The following is a 15,699-nucleotide window of genomic DNA, read 5'->3' as shown; positions in this document are numbered from 1 at the left end:
ATAGATAGATAGATAGATAGATAGATAGATAGATAGATAGATAGATAGATAGATAGATAGATAGATAGATAGATAGATAGATAGATACTTTATTAATCCCAATGGGAAATGAAGGTTAGGTCAATTGACAATGTAGATCTGGTCTACAATGAAAGAGCTTGTGTATTCAGAGAGTAGCCTTCATCATCTTGGTTTCCTTTTTTGGCTTGTGGAGTGGATCTGCTGTACCATAGCCTTAAACTAGTCTGGTCATTCTTTTCTCACCTCGCTCATCAACAAGGCCATTCTGTCCACAGAAATTATGCTAACTAGATGTGTTTTGTTTTTTGGATTATTATGTTTAAACTCTATAGACAGTTATGTGTGAAAATTCCAGGAAAACAGTATTACAGAAATACTCAAACCAGCCCATCTGGAACTAAAAAGCATGCCACGGTCAAAATCACTGAGATCACAGTTTTCCCCCACTCTGTTGTTTGATTTGAATATTCACTGAACTTCCTGACCTGTATCTGCATGATTTTATGCATTGTCCTGCAGCTGCATATTTGGCTGATTAGATAATTGCACAATAAGCAGATGTACAAGCTTTCCTAATGAGAGTATATTAAGCTTTTTTGTATAAAACCTTAGAAAACAACATAAAAAGCATGATTGTTTATTATTTTATTGTTGATTTGCCAATTAATTTTTTCTTTGTATTGTTCTCTGGTTTTAGTAAAATAATGTAGCACTTTGGTGCAAAAATACAGAAAAGCAAAGCAAAGCTGGAAACTAATATTGCAAATATTTCTACTGCTACTGTATACTTTCCAGGTGAGCTGACGTACGCCGGGATAAAAGTAATCCAGACGGCGCAGAATATCAGCATACTAAAAGTGATGTATTTTGCTTCATTAAAATTATCTGGTAAATTACGGGCCAAAAAGGCAAGGACAAAGGATATGGCTGACAGAAATCCAATATAACCTAAAACTGCATAAAATGCCACTGTTGATCCTAAAGCACACTCCAGAATTATTTTTTCAACATAATGTGTGGTGTTTTGATATGGGAAAGGAGGTGACAATATTAGCCAAAGTAAGCAAATTATAGCTTGTATGAGAGTAAAGGCAAAAACTGTGAACCGTTGTTGATGAGGTCCAAACCATTTCATAACATTACTTCCAGGAAGTGTAGACCTAAATGCCATTAATACTACAATTGTTTTTCCTAGAACACAAGAAATGCACAAGACAAAGGTAATTCCAAATGCAGTATGGCGTAACATACAGGACCAATTAGAGGGCTCACCAATAAATGTGAGGGAACACAGAAAACATAATGATAATGAAAACAGGAGAAGAAAACTCAGCTCAGAGTTATTGGCTTTGACAATAGGAGTCTGTCTAAAATGAAAGAAAACTGAGGCTGTAGCTACAGTTGCACATGTTCCTAGTAAAGAAAATATTACTAGCACCACTCCCATGATTTCGTCACAGGATAAAAATTCAATTTCCTTTAGGATACACAGGTCTCTTTGTTTGTTTGACTTGTACTCTAGAGGGCAGTTCATGCATTCTGTGGAATCTAAAAAAATAAAAAACAAAAATTAAGAAATGGCAACCATCCATCCATTTTTCAAACCTGCTTATTCCAATATGTAGTCCCAAAAGACTACATCTGTTGCAGCAGCGTTAAACACAACAGAGGGACAAAACAACCTTGAATTTCTGTTGTTACTGTTACAATATTCATCTCATAGTCATTTGTATGGTAACCCTTTTTAAAAGAGTTTACAAAGCATGCTACCTCACTTATACAGTGACCTTTATTAGTGTACGCTACATTTTTTTACAATACTTTGTGAACACATATTCCTTACATACTTCTTTTTTCTCTGTACAAAGCCTGATGTTAGCTACCGGTTTGTCATAACATACTGTAAATAACATCTATTTCTGAATGTGTTGATTGGTGTTAATTTTAAAATTTGGTTTTGGAAGAAGAAATTGTAACTTACAATTTGCATGCATTCTAACACAACAGTTGCAGCAGATTTTAATAAGCTTCAGCAAATATATTAATGAATAGCCATAGTACCTGATGAAGACAGGTAATAGAATAATTAAAAAATATTTTCAATCTATTGCCCTACTTGTACCTTCAACATCTTTTCTCAATATTTGTGAACTTCTCTTAACCAGTGCTCCCTCTCTCAATTGTTCCCCAATTAATACCTGCTTCTTAAACTTTGTCATTATTTTTTGAGGCACTTTTCTCACCTTCTGACCTTTTTATACTTGCTGCCTTTGAAGGCTATTCTCTCAGCATGCCTCATATGTCTTTATTCCTTCATTACACATCTCACACTTCCTCTTTTGTTAAGTAACCAAAGCCAAACTGACCAATCACACCAAAGCAGGTTATGATTATTACAATACCTTTATTAACTCAATAGCTTTATTAACTCAAAAGAATGTTACATAATAAAAATAAGAATAGGAAGAAGACAAATAATACAAATAAATGATACAATAATTAATAAATAAATAATAACACAAGAATATACTCTGTTTTGTGTACTCACAACTGTAAACGTACTTTTGCCCACCCTTTTATGCACTTGTCAAATTAGAAAATATATAAAAAAATAAGTACACAAAGAATTAAATGCTTACTTTATTAAATTACCAACTATTTTTTTCTATGATTGTAGACTTAGTTGAAAAGACAAAAAAAAAATGGACTGCATGCTGCCATATGAAAATTGGGATGCCTTGGCCTTGCTCTGAATTTAAATTACCCATGTTTCAATTACACTAGATAATAGTAAATGAACTTTTCTGTTTCTAGCACAATACCTTGAAATGGCTTCTTTTGTGAGAGATGTTAAATAAAAATAAAAACTACGTCAAAAGTTAATGTTTTATAGTATTAGAATGAACTTAAATATAAACTAATGTAAACTGCCAATTGAGAATTTTAGGTATGGTGTCCTGTTAATGCAGTATTTAGTGATATTATGTGATTTATTAAATCAAATCCAAACATAGTCTACAGTTTGAAGAACACAGAGTTGTGACCAAAGCCAAATTTCTGCAAGGAAGTCTTAAGATAGATTAACTTATAGCAGCCAGATGATGCCCTCTAGGTATTTGGATAATTGATTCAAATATAATGATTCTCACACTATTTACATACATTATTTAGATGTTTTACATAAAGAAAATAAAAAAATGTGCTTCTAAGATATTGTTGTATCAAGTGACCTCCCTCTGTTTTCTGAACATAAGCATTAAACCCTGGGTTCTATCTGCCTGCCCTTACTCTTAAATTATGTTACTGTATCTCTTCTTGTGGTGTAATGATTAGCACTGTTGACTCACAACTTCAGGGACAGGTTTGTGCGGAGTGCCCATATACTCTCTGTATCTATGAGAGTTTTCTTTGGACACTCAATTTACATCCTAAAGAGGTTTGTGTTCTGCTAACTGGCATCTCTAAACTGCCCAGTTCTGAGTATTTACTTGAGTGTGAATGGTCATGAAACTGTTGTCTTGGATTCAGCCCTTTGCCCAAAATTGTCCAGATAGGTGCAACACCATGTTATATTATAAAGGGTGAGTTAAAGTAAATTAAATTTAGATAATTGATAAATGCCTTGTCCAATCTAAGATGGCTGTCTTAACTTTTTCTTTTTGTTCTCTGAATCCATAGGCTCAGATTTGTAAATAATAGTCAACTGATATTTTAATAAAAAATTCTAACAACAGTTAAGGCTGATCCAGATAGTGACTTAAAAAGCAATAAGAAAATAATACCATCTATACTGAGTTATCTGCACAAGGTAAAAAATAGTTACTAATTTAGTTAAATAGTAGATTTTTAAAACATAATCCATACACGTATTATAAGCTGCACTCATTTTCAGACTCTTCTTAAAAATGGGGCTTAACAATAGTTTGGCATTTAAACTATGCAAAATAATAGAAACCAGATTATTTAGTTACACAGTTATGGTTTAAATTGTGCAACAGGACACACAGCAATGGAAATGAGACCAAGAACAAAGAAAGGCAGGTGTTAATATAAAGAATATTAAAGTGTACCTCATATTTTTAGTGAAAAAGCATCAGGTTAACTCTGGTGTGGCATGGTTTTTTTTTTTTTACGGTTATCTGCTTTGTATTCAAAATATACAGTTTTTTTTTACTTTACCTGTTTTATTTGTTATTTCTCCTTCAGCACATTGTATGCAATCAAAGCAGCATAAGGGCCTTCCTTTTTGAACAGCTTTTCTTGTACCTGGAGGACAAAGTTCACTGCATACTGATTTGGGTACCTTGAAATAAGATTATTATATATCATTATCTTAAAAATAAGCAGTCAAATGTATTGTGTTACTATTATGTTTGAAATAAAGTATGGATTTTTAAAAACTTGAGCCATTTTCTTAAGACAAAATGAACTATACATATTGCTATAAATATGTAATGCAATATATTTTTAAAAGACTATATTAAGATATGTGTAAATGAATCTGGGATAAATTTGCAAAGAAAATTACAGTCAGAGAGGCTAAATGTTCTTGTTTAGGGACTGAATACTTGTTTTGCATTTTAAGTATAATCAAGGTTATGCCACCTATTTAACGTGTCCCCACTCCTTGATTCAATACACAATATATTGTACATTCAGTGGCAATACATCAGTTTAATAAATACTGTAGAAAAAAAAATCTAACGTTTTATTGTCTTGCTTTCAATAGCTTCTTATTAAATTCTCTTTCATTTATTAATTATCTCTATTACCAGGAGTTAATTTCAAGCTCCCCTTTTAAAGTCATCAATTACAAGTGTAATGGCCACTATATGACTTTATCTATTTTCCTGGTTGCCTCTGTCCTCTCATTCCTTTGCATCTAGTTTTTTTATTGTTTTAATAATCCTTAAGCACTACATCTGTTCTGCTCATTTTACTTGTCAGGCATTTCCATCCATCCATTTCACACAAGCTTCCATTCTTTTTTTCAAAATGTTTTCTTTGATGGTGTATAGGTTTACAGTTAGTAACCTATGTAGACTATTTGTACTACCACTTCATTGTTTATGATTGCACATTCATCTCTGGTAACACTTTCTTCCATCAACTATACCATATGGACTCCTCGTCCTCTATACACCATTGCCTGGGCTTTTTCTGCTTTTATATTTAGGGTTTTCACTTTCACATAATAGTAAATTTCCATTCCCATATCATCTTCTTCAATTTAGTTTGGTTTTTGCCATTAGTGTAGGATAAGTGGCATACAATAGCTCCTATGATAGTCTTAGCGTTGGTGACCCAAAAGGACTATCACAAATGTATGAGCATGTATCCACTTTTCAGACTCACTTAATCTAATGATAAAAGTTTTAAGGGTTGGAGTCCCCAACATATAAGAGGAACCAACTCTTAATGTGGTGCTAGTTCATCACACAGTGCACTCATGCACATACACACACTTACTTAATTTTGGAAAATTTCTCTGAGTATCTAATATGTCTTTGGTATGGCAGAGGAAAACTTGTGTCTAAAGAAAAACCCTTGATATTTACTATGATTTGGTTGATAGTGATGAAGTAGCAGTGCTAACCAACATGTCACTCTGCTTCTCATAAATATATCTCATTTCAGCCAATTAGTAAATACTTTTCAGTAGAAGCTGAACCATGTTTTCAGTTAGTTTAGAATTCAGTATTCTAAACAATTAATAATTTGTATAGCAATAAAATAAGGGCCTTTAAAACGAACAGAGGTCCAAATGTTTCATTATCAAATTTTGTTTCAGAAGTTCTGTATATACTCACGTATAAGTCGAGTCTTGAAACCGTAAAAATCAATCATAAAATCAGACCCTGACTTAAACGCCTGTTCAAAAATACGACACTTAATATTTTTTTTTTTACAATCTCGCATCAGTTTCTCACATGCATCGAATTTTGTTACCAATTTCTTTCGCTACTTCAACGACGTTTAATTTAAAACCAGCTTCATATTTCCTTCTGATCAAACGCTTCATCGTAGATAAGGTATGCTCTTACAATAAAGGTGTATGAGAGTGTGAGATACAAAAAACACAAATCAGTGCAAACATTGCTTCAGAATAGTTCGGGTATTCGGGCACAATAGAGAGAGAGGTTAGGAGCACGCGCTGATACAGTGCATAATAATAATAATAATACATTTTATTTATATTGCACTTTTTGCCACACCCACATAGAAAAAAAAGGCAGTGTGCTCCATGGTTACTTTCTCAGGTGGCCGTTAGCATATCATAGTCTCTTGGACCAATAGTGTGAGTTTTCCTCATTCGACTTATACGACTGACGATATACAGTAAAATACCAGAAATTATACAGTAAGATCAAGTCCCAACTTATCCACAAGTATATATATGGTATGCACTATTATTAAGATACATGTAATAAATCAAGCAATGTACAGTACCTAAATGTAATGAAAACCTCACCTTGTACTGGTTACCAGCCCAGATAATAGGCACATTTTTCATTTTAAACTGCTGTCCTTCTGGTAAGGAGGCATCGTAGACACCAATTATAACAAACTGGGTGACACCTTCCTTAGTGAGCTGCCAGTTAACTAAGTTATATTTTGCAACTGGATCACCATTGCTGTCAAAATAAACAATGTCTCCACTCCTCGTTGTGAAATTCACACTTTTAAGGTAATGAAGTACCTGAAATTAAAATGTTATTTTAAAAAATCTAATAACAAAGCTAAATTATTTTCAAACTAAAAGTAAAGTAAAATTAATAGTGTTACCATCCATGGTTCAATCTGCTTCTTGTCTAGACATACTTTATGATTTTCAAATTGTGCTTTATTTTGACAAGTGATAAGATTATGTAATGAATGTGCTATAGCATAAACAGCTTTGTATACATTGTTTGTGACACCAAGATCAGTTACATCAGTATAATCATTACGTATTTCTTCTAAATTTTCAGAACCAGTACATTTTTTTATTGAGGAAGAATTGTCTTGAGAAGATAATGAACAGTTAAAAGTATTTTCCCATATGGTATTTAATCCAATATTACCAGGGTCATTAGCAGGATGGATATTCAACAGAAAGTCCTTTAGCCCTGGCATCAGTGCATTAACAATTGCAACACCTATGGCTCCACCAACAATTTTAAAATTTGCTTCTGTTGCAAGATTTTTTCCAGAAAACAATGCCTCACTGCTAACCCACTGAAATCCTGTAACATTCTGAAGGAGCAGCTCATTAATCAGAAATTCCATATCCACCACAGATACAAAGGCAACTATCACCTTTGAAGTGGACTGTTTAATAACCTCCACAGTACGAAGAAACCTTTCTCTTGGATTAGTTCTATAAATGGCTTCTGTGTACTCAATACAAACACCCTCTAGCTGTGCAGCTTGTATAAAGGTTGCCATTCCATTATTGCCATAATCATTGTCACTTCTCACTGTCCCAACCCAAGTCCACCCAAAATGCTTTACAAGCTGTGCCAAGGCTTTACTTTGATAATAATCACTTGGGATTGTTCGAAAAAATGAAGGAAACTCTTTTCTGCTGCTAAGACAGGCACATGTGGCAAAGTGGCTTACCTAGGCAGAAAAAAAAGAAATGTAAATCGGGTTTTTAAAAAGGAATATAACATTGCCTTAATGTCTCAAAACTATTATCTGTTATAGTGATACACAGAATAACATATAGCTGTAGGAACTTAATGTACATTTAGCTAAACACACCCAGCATATTAGGAAGTAAATATTAAGTTAAAGTGACAAAATATATACTCATACTATTTGATGCAGTGCCCAAGATAAAATAAATTAATTAAATTGTAATACAAGGTGAGCCAAAATGAAGTACCACATTTCTCAACGTCATTGCGCGAGGTAGATGCAGCTGTGTGGGTTGGGGTGGGGGTCCTTTGATAGGTGATCCCTTATAGTTTTCAGTCAGCCAGATTCCATGGTCCGGTGCGTACCATGCTGTTGCTGTCAAAGCATTCTTCAAAAACAACAAATCCATCATCACTATGCAACATGCCTTCCAAACACATTTCAGCATTCCCCCTAACGGTGACATCGCAAATCAGAAAACAATTCTTCAGTAGGTGGCTAAATTTAGACAGACGGGTACAACTGAAAATATCCACACTGTTCTCGGACTGTACAAACCCCTGAAAACATCCAAGCTGTAAGGGCATCAATTTTGCAGTCTCCTAGACATTCAGCGCGCAAACATGCTTCTGCTTTAGGCATTTCCAACATGTCTTTGAGGAGGATTTTGCATGAGGACCTTAATTTACATCAGTACAAAATGATGATAGTGCAGGAACTCATTGAGAGAGACTGGGAGAGCCGTAGAGAGTTGTGTGCAAACATTCTGCAAATCGTTCATTGAGATGCCATTGTCATGTGCAGTGATGAGGTACATTTCCATTGGAATGGTTGCGTAAATAAGCAAAACTTTCAATACTGGGCTGAAACCAACCCTCGTGAATTTCATCAGAGACCCCTGAACAATGAGCTTGTTACAGTTTGGTGTGCCATTGTAGAATTTGGCATTATAGGCCATTACGTTTTTGAGGAGGGCGTAGCAACAGTCACCGTCACTTCAGAACATTACATTGAAATGCTAGAGAACTTTGTCAGCTCCAAATGGAAGAAATGGATGAGGTGGATGCCTGGTTTCAAAAGGATGGAGCAACAACTCATACGGATCCATGCAAGTTTTGCGGGAGATGCTTCCAAGGAAGCATCCCTGCATGGGGATGTCGGGTGGCCTTCACGTTCAACTGATCTCGCTCTGTGCGATTTGCTTCTTGTGGGGCTATGTCAAGTTGAAAGTATACACACACCGACTTCAAAACCTTGAAGCCCTCAAGGACACTATTCACCACAAAATCTCCACTATTCCCCTTGAAATGGCCTAACAAGTCATGTGAATGTTCAGAAATCATCTCAAACAGTGTACTGCTAATGATGGCCACCACCTTGAAGACAACATTTTTAAAACACAGTGAAAAAAAATGATTTTGTATACCCTTTCTTGTGTCATAATGAAATTTATTTTATCTTGTAGCGTTTCTTTGTACAATAACGTTTCAAATGTGATACTGCTTTTTGTCTCACCCTGTATAATGAAAGCCAGACTAACCAAGGAAATTTGGAGTATAGAAGAATTAAATTTTTCTCTTCCCCATGTCAATAGGATCCTTAAAAACTTGCATATACAGTATATGTCTTTTCATTTGTTGTGCAGTATAATGTAAGCTTATACATACAACTTACAAAATTATTTAAATTATTAATCATTTAAATATTGAAAGATAATGTTGCGTTTTATAAGTTGACACGATATTGCAAGAAATTTGTTCACTTTAACTGTTTTGTTTTTATTGTATTTCATTTTGTAATTTATTTTAACAGGTCTTAATTTTTTGTCTCGTATAACGCACTATGTTTACAAGTAGAGATTTACTTTATAAAAATAATTTAAATGAATAATCATTTAAATATTGAAAGATATTGTTAAGTTATATAAGTTGACATAATATTGCAAGAAAATAAACAAAAGACAACCTTTGTTAAAATATTTTTAAAAAATCCCTAGAGTTGTGATGATAGTAATACTACTGATGACAAGGTTGAATTATCTTTTTTTTCGTTTCTAGCATAATTACTATGATCTCTAAATTCTAGTGTCAATAGTGAAAGACTATTTTAGAGCTTTGAAAATTTTATAACTTTGTGTGTCTGACTTTAATGTATATAAGACACAGGCCGAATGAGGTAGAAAAAAAAACACATTGCAAGAAAGGTTTGTTGATTAATTTGTAAGAAACCAACAAACTTTAAATGATAAAGTATTAGCTACCAGGCATTATTAACAAATAAGCAGTGTAGACTGTTGTGAAGAAGAATGATACAGACTGATTGTATGGAAAGTAGCCCAGGTTCTCTGCTTCCTCCACCCGACCACACATCTGTCAACATACAAACTTCACGCAGACTATGACCAGGAATGGATATGAACGCAGTCTCATGGAGCTGAACTCCAGAAACAATACCCTTTGTCCCACCTAGTGTCTGAAATGAACTTAAGCATTAGTATCATCTGAACTGATAGTGTATTACAGTAATTTATAATTAACTTTTATGCAAAATCATTTAATTTACAAAAGTACATTATACAAAGTCATTACCAATTTTTATACTGCTTGGTTAAAAAAACTTCCAGATCATTAATACATATCCTTTGTGTTTTACGAAAAAAAAAAACTATGTGATTGATAATCTCTGTCTGAGTGGCCATTTCATGTACCAGTGCTACAGTACAGACTGTTTCTAATCTTTTTGATATCATTTTATAATATTTGGATAGTCATTGAAGAAGAGTAAAATCAAGGAAATTAATAAAGCTAATTTCTCTTAATACTTAGTGGCACTGAACCATTAAACATTAATTACATGAACTGAAATGAAAATCAATATACAAGTGAATGTTATTGAGAATCTTTGTGAATGGAACTGACCCATCAAAAATTCTGCTGAAAATAAACCACCAACTTCTTATATTTAATGGTCCAAGCTAAGTGCTTGACAATTTTAAAATTGTTTTAAATATATTTGTATTGTACAATTAATATAGACAATGTTTATACAATTTCCATACCCTCTGTCAAAATTGCCTTTAACCTTTGGTTTTGTTAGGACTTTAAGTCATGTCATTTACTAACCTGAAAAGGGTTGGAGGAGGGTGCTGGAGCCTATCTCAGCTAACATAGGGTGCAAGGCAGGAACAAACCCTGGACAGGATGCCATTCTGCCACTGGGCAAACACACACACACCCCAAGCACCCACTAGAGCAATATATCCTCACCAATTCACCTAACCTGCATGTCTTTGGACTGTCGGAGGAAACCGGTGCACCCGGAGGAAAACCCACACAGACACAGGGTGAACATACACAGGCAGAATATGAACCCTGGTCTCCTTACTAGGAAGTAGCAGCGCTACTACTGTGCTATCATGCCATTGCTTTAAGTGGAACAGAAAAAAAGTAAAATTATTATTTTTAACACATTTATTTGTTTCTGATTTTGCGAGTTACAGAATTTTATGTAGTTAGTAAAGTTCATGTACAGTCTATGCATACAGTTGCATATACTGTACAGTGTGCAGTAAAGACACATTCAACAGACTTTGAATTACCTGTAAATACAGTATATCCTTCCCAAAAAGATTGAAATGCAATTTAATATATACATACACAACAATAAAGGAAGGAAAGTACATATTGAAACAAATGAATAAATACTTCATGCCTTACCACAGGAATATGAAAAGGACCAAGAGTTGCTGCCATTCCTATGGTTGACGTTGAGTCAGATTGCCCAATGAGTCCAGGAGCAAAAAATGATTTAGAGCAGGACTCGTTAAAGGTCATCTCATCCTCTGGCCCATTTATTAACTCCATTGCTCCTTTTATAGCCAATAGTGGAAAACTACAACCATCAAATATTTTATAGCCAAGAGAAATTTCAGGAAGAAGATCTGTACTGTTATTGATTTCTTCAATGGCAAAAACCATTGCCTGGGCAAACTGAAAACCTTTCAGATTAATCCTGTGAAAATAAAGCAAATACTTATTATTATTATACAGAGGTTGCATATACTAGTATATGTACAATATGGAATGATGTTTATATTTATTTAAATTATTGAAAAATTATTATTGTTTTAAAGTTTATGTTACATCCAGGCAACAAAAACTGTAACCAGTTATTTTTATCTTAAATATACAGATATTATTAGCAAGTGTAATTCTGGATAATAAATAACATATAATTAAACTATTATTTACGAACCCTTTGCATTTCAGTGGCTCAGGTATAACATTAAATGTAGGTTTTCTAAGTATCAGGTTGTAATGCATTGAGAAAATGCCTCCGATTACAATATCTCCATTCTGTGAAAACATAGGCTGACTTGGCTGTCCTTGCAGTCTGCAGAAAGGATCCTGAGTGCTGCCAAATATATAAATTATGACTAGAATTAAGAATAACATTTTAGAAGAGTGTTTTGAAAGCTCAGAAGCTGAACTTTCAATTGGCTTTTATACTATACTTCAGCCTCCTGCGACCCTGAACTGGATTAAGCAAGTTTCAGAATGTTATGTTAATGTAAATGATTCCCTATGGTAATTTCACATTTAGAATTGCCTAAGGAAAATAAAGACAAAAATATCAAAGCATTACTAGAAATTGCCTTTCCACAATTTAGAATTTGCCATAATTTTAAATTATTTATTGATTTCTGCTAATAAAGTCATATACTAGAAGTGGAAATGTCTACTTTTTAAGTTTTGAAACGTTATGATACCTAAAACTGATGTATATGTTTTTATGAACTCATTTTTTATATTATAACTAGATAAGCATACACTTAGCATCCATACATGTGCCGAATATTCCTAATTTCAGATGACTGACCTCTTAAAAGAGACCTCCACCAATTCCCTCATCACTCCTACACTATCATCATTCTTCTTCCCAACTCTTATACTTACTTTAGACTTATTCATCTCTGTTAAAATAGGACTTTTAAACTCTGTTCAAGTGTCACTTCTGAACTCAGCACTGGAGTCAGATTGAAGAGGTGGCTCTACTATAACTAAAGCAACACCATGCTAGGTTTTTCTCTAGTAGCCACCACTCATTACTCCTACAACATTTAGCTCTGAGTAGCCTTTAAAGGGCCAAGTCTCCGAGATAGCTACCAAACTGTTTGATTCCCATGTTGGCCATCATCAAGTGTGATAGTACTGTTACTGCTTGCTGGTTTACTGACATTTCTTCCAAGCCTCTTTTACTTTCTCTCTCTCTATATCTCTTTGTCTTAGTCAGGCACCTCAATATATGTTGAATTGCCTGTCCTGCACAATGAACCCTTCTCTGTCTGGTATGTTGCCCTCCTGCATCCCAGTGGAATCTCATAAGCTTCTTTTCTGTTCAAACAGGCTTCTTTCGTAAACTAAAGCCAATATAAGATTTAATTCCAAGTTACCTTACAATGAAGGCTCCTTCATACACTAGCAGCTCCTGTCTTTCCACCTTATTTCTCTTTTTTGTAGGTCCCTGTTGGGACTGTCCCTTGCCTTTTGGTGAGATGAGAGCAATGTCTCACACATTGCTTTTTACAAGCACCAGAAAAGAATAGCCGAAAACTAATCAAATCCTCAGAGAAGAGGTAACCAACAGAACAAAGATGAAATTGATCACTCAGCAGGTATTAAAAGCTTAAAGCTGTTGGTCTCCTAGTGATTCAGTTGAATGCAGAAAGCACCGAAGCTACCACAGAAAGGGATAAAGATGAACTTGGTGCTGAACGTAAGTTGCATCTGTTCCCGGCCTGTTGAGGGCACATTTATATGTTATGTGTCCTGCAGCATGTACAGTTCAGGTTTTCCGGTTGACAATACAGACAGCTTCACCTTCCAAAGAAGCTTAGTTAATTTAGAGTTGGTCATTGAAATACGTGAATTGGAGGATCCCGTTAGGAACTTGATAGAGATTAACCAAACTGAAAAATTGGATAGACTCGGTTTGTTTAGAAAATTCTGCCACTTCTGCTTCAGTCCCTCCAGGTCCCATTGTAGTCAGTGCGTGGCCAAAATCAGCAATACCAATTCTGCCACAGGATGAGTGGGTAACAGTGAGACGGGGGACCCAGAACAGTTTCTCAGCACTCTGCAGCACACCTGTGGACCCTGAGAAAAATAAAGTTCTCATAATTGGCGATTCCATAGAATGTTAGAATTCCAAACTATGTTAAACCAGCAGTTAATGTTAAATGTCTCCCAGGGCTGGATGTCTGACATAGAGGCTCAATTGGATGTTCTTGCCGATGATGAAGTATCTACCTTATTGCTGCATGTCAGCACTACCAGTATTTTTCTACAGCAATCTGATGTATTAAAGGGGAATTTCATCTCTCTATGCACCAAAGCAAAAGGTAAATGTCAGAAATGTCAGAACTGACCCTTTACCAAGATTATATAGAGGGATGTGATATATAGCAAACTGTGTTTGCTTCACTGCTGGCTAGACACCTGGGGGGTATTTTCTGTACGTCGCTTAAATCATCCGAGATCAGATGCCTCATCTTGGATGAGTTAATGCTGGTGAAACTCATCCGGTATAAGTCGGTTTTTCAAACGCAGCCATGTAGTAGATTAGTTTAGCTGGATCTAATCATCCAAGATGAATGCGCGTGCCCGCGCTGATTGAAAAGCCCATATATACTGAGTCTAGAAAACATGATCAGCAAGTCTTTCATAGGCTGTAACAAAATGGCGCATTTTTTTTTCACACAAGCGGAGCAAGAGAAAATTCAAAGGACATGAAGAATTTCAAGATTTAATATGCACAAAGGGTAACACTGCAAAAGCAGCCCAAACCAGAAAAGACGGCTGGCAAAAAGTGGCCGACAAATTAAACGCTAAGTAGTGTGCTTTGTACTTACTGAATGCAGCGTTTCATTTCTTATGTGTCAGATTAATTAGATAGATAGATAGATAGATAGATAGATAGATAGATAGATAGATAGATAGATAGATAGATAGATAGATAGATAGATAGATAGATAGATAGATAGATAGATAGATTATTAATCCCAAGGGGAAATTCACATTTAATATATTAAATATGCATGTAAATTCATATTTAATATGTCATAATTCCAGATCAAATGTGACCACAAGGAGAACATGGAAACAGGTTAAAGTGAAGTACAAGAATATACTTCAAACTGGTAAATATTGGTATATAACTATTTAAAGAATTGTTGACATAAAGAATCATATATAATATAAAAAAACATTAATTCTAAAACTAATAAGAAGGCAGACAAGCAAAAAACAGGTGAAGGTCCATGCGGTCCAGACCTAACCCCTGCAGAAGAGTTGGCTCTCCAGCAAAATGCCCATCGCCCTGTTTCTGAGGGCATTCCAGGGCAAAGCTCCTCCTCAGAACCAGTGGCAGGATGCAGTGGCCACTTCATTTCAGGTAAAGGATGGTCATTGCATATATTTGTCATCGATGTGTGCCATAGGTATGTTCCATATAGCCCTCTTTTTTGTTGGGTCAGTTGCAGGGAATGTCATATCCCTAGAACCTGTGTCTAACCAACGAGATATTGACGAAGGTCAAATATTTGATGAAGACACTGTGTCTGATTATTCGGATCTGCATACAATCCAGTGCCCAAATCACATTTGGAAATCCTGGGTAATGAGAATGTTAGGCAGATTGAGATTCTTCATGGAACTGTGGGTGTTTTTGCCTATGTATCACCTACCTGCAATGGCATGAAACGCCTCTTTTATTGTCTGCACACGCAGGTGTCCAGGAAACACTATGAAAACCCGAAGGAAATATTTCAGAGCGAAACAGACTTTACGAATTGCCTGGCAAACTGCACTTTTAGTTAGATTTTACGCATCGCCTACAGTATATAAGAAAAGTGCCGCTTGCAAGAAACCTCAAAGCAATGCATACTGTCTGTGTGGTTGTGAGAGCCAACTTCACAGAGTTTGACTTCGAATATAAGGTGCTAATAAATCTTTGAGATATAATATTCCCCCTCGGCTAAAGCGGTATCTTTCGAAA

The 15,699-nt window shown here is 35.0% G+C and overlaps 1 protein-coding gene across 1 annotated transcript; it reads right to left on the bottom strand.

Annotated features, from left to right (window-relative positions):
* Positions 1-363: 363 nt before the first annotated feature.
* Positions 364-12,104, bottom strand: LOC114643381 (extracellular calcium-sensing receptor-like). Its single transcript, XM_028791972.2, has 6 exons — positions 11,899-12,104; positions 11,361-11,655; positions 6,808-7,623; positions 6,494-6,721; positions 4,201-4,324; positions 364-1,569 (listed from the first exon to the last, which is right to left on the bottom strand). Exons 1-6 carry the CDS (start codon positions 12,096-12,098, stop codon positions 662-664), a joined length of 2,571 nt encoding a protein of 856 aa, XP_028647805.2. The 5' UTR covers positions 12,099-12,104; the 3' UTR covers positions 364-661.
* Positions 12,105-15,699: the final 3,595 nt, after the last annotated feature.

Source organism: Erpetoichthys calabaricus, chromosome 2, assembly GCF_900747795.2.
Source record: "Erpetoichthys calabaricus chromosome 2, fErpCal1.3, whole genome shotgun sequence".
NCBI classification, from domain to species: domain Eukaryota; kingdom Metazoa; phylum Chordata; class Cladistia; order Polypteriformes; family Polypteridae; genus Erpetoichthys; species Erpetoichthys calabaricus.
This window is presented reverse-complemented; position numbering and strand designations above follow the sequence as displayed.

Bases quoted from the DNA above. Each gene is read 5' to 3' on its own strand.
- LOC114643381 (XM_028791972.2), bottom strand. From the start codon at position 12,098: ATGTTATTCTTAATTCTAGTCATAATTTATATATTTGGCAGCACTCAG. The intron at 7,624-11,360 runs GTAAGGCATGAA...TTTTCTGCCTAG, and splicing joins GTCCTTTTCATATTCCTGTG to GTAAGCCACTTTGCCACATG. The intron at 1,570-4,200 runs GTAAAGTAAAAA...TTATTTTTTTAG, and splicing joins AGAAATAACAAATAAAACAG to ATTCCACAGAATGCATGAAC.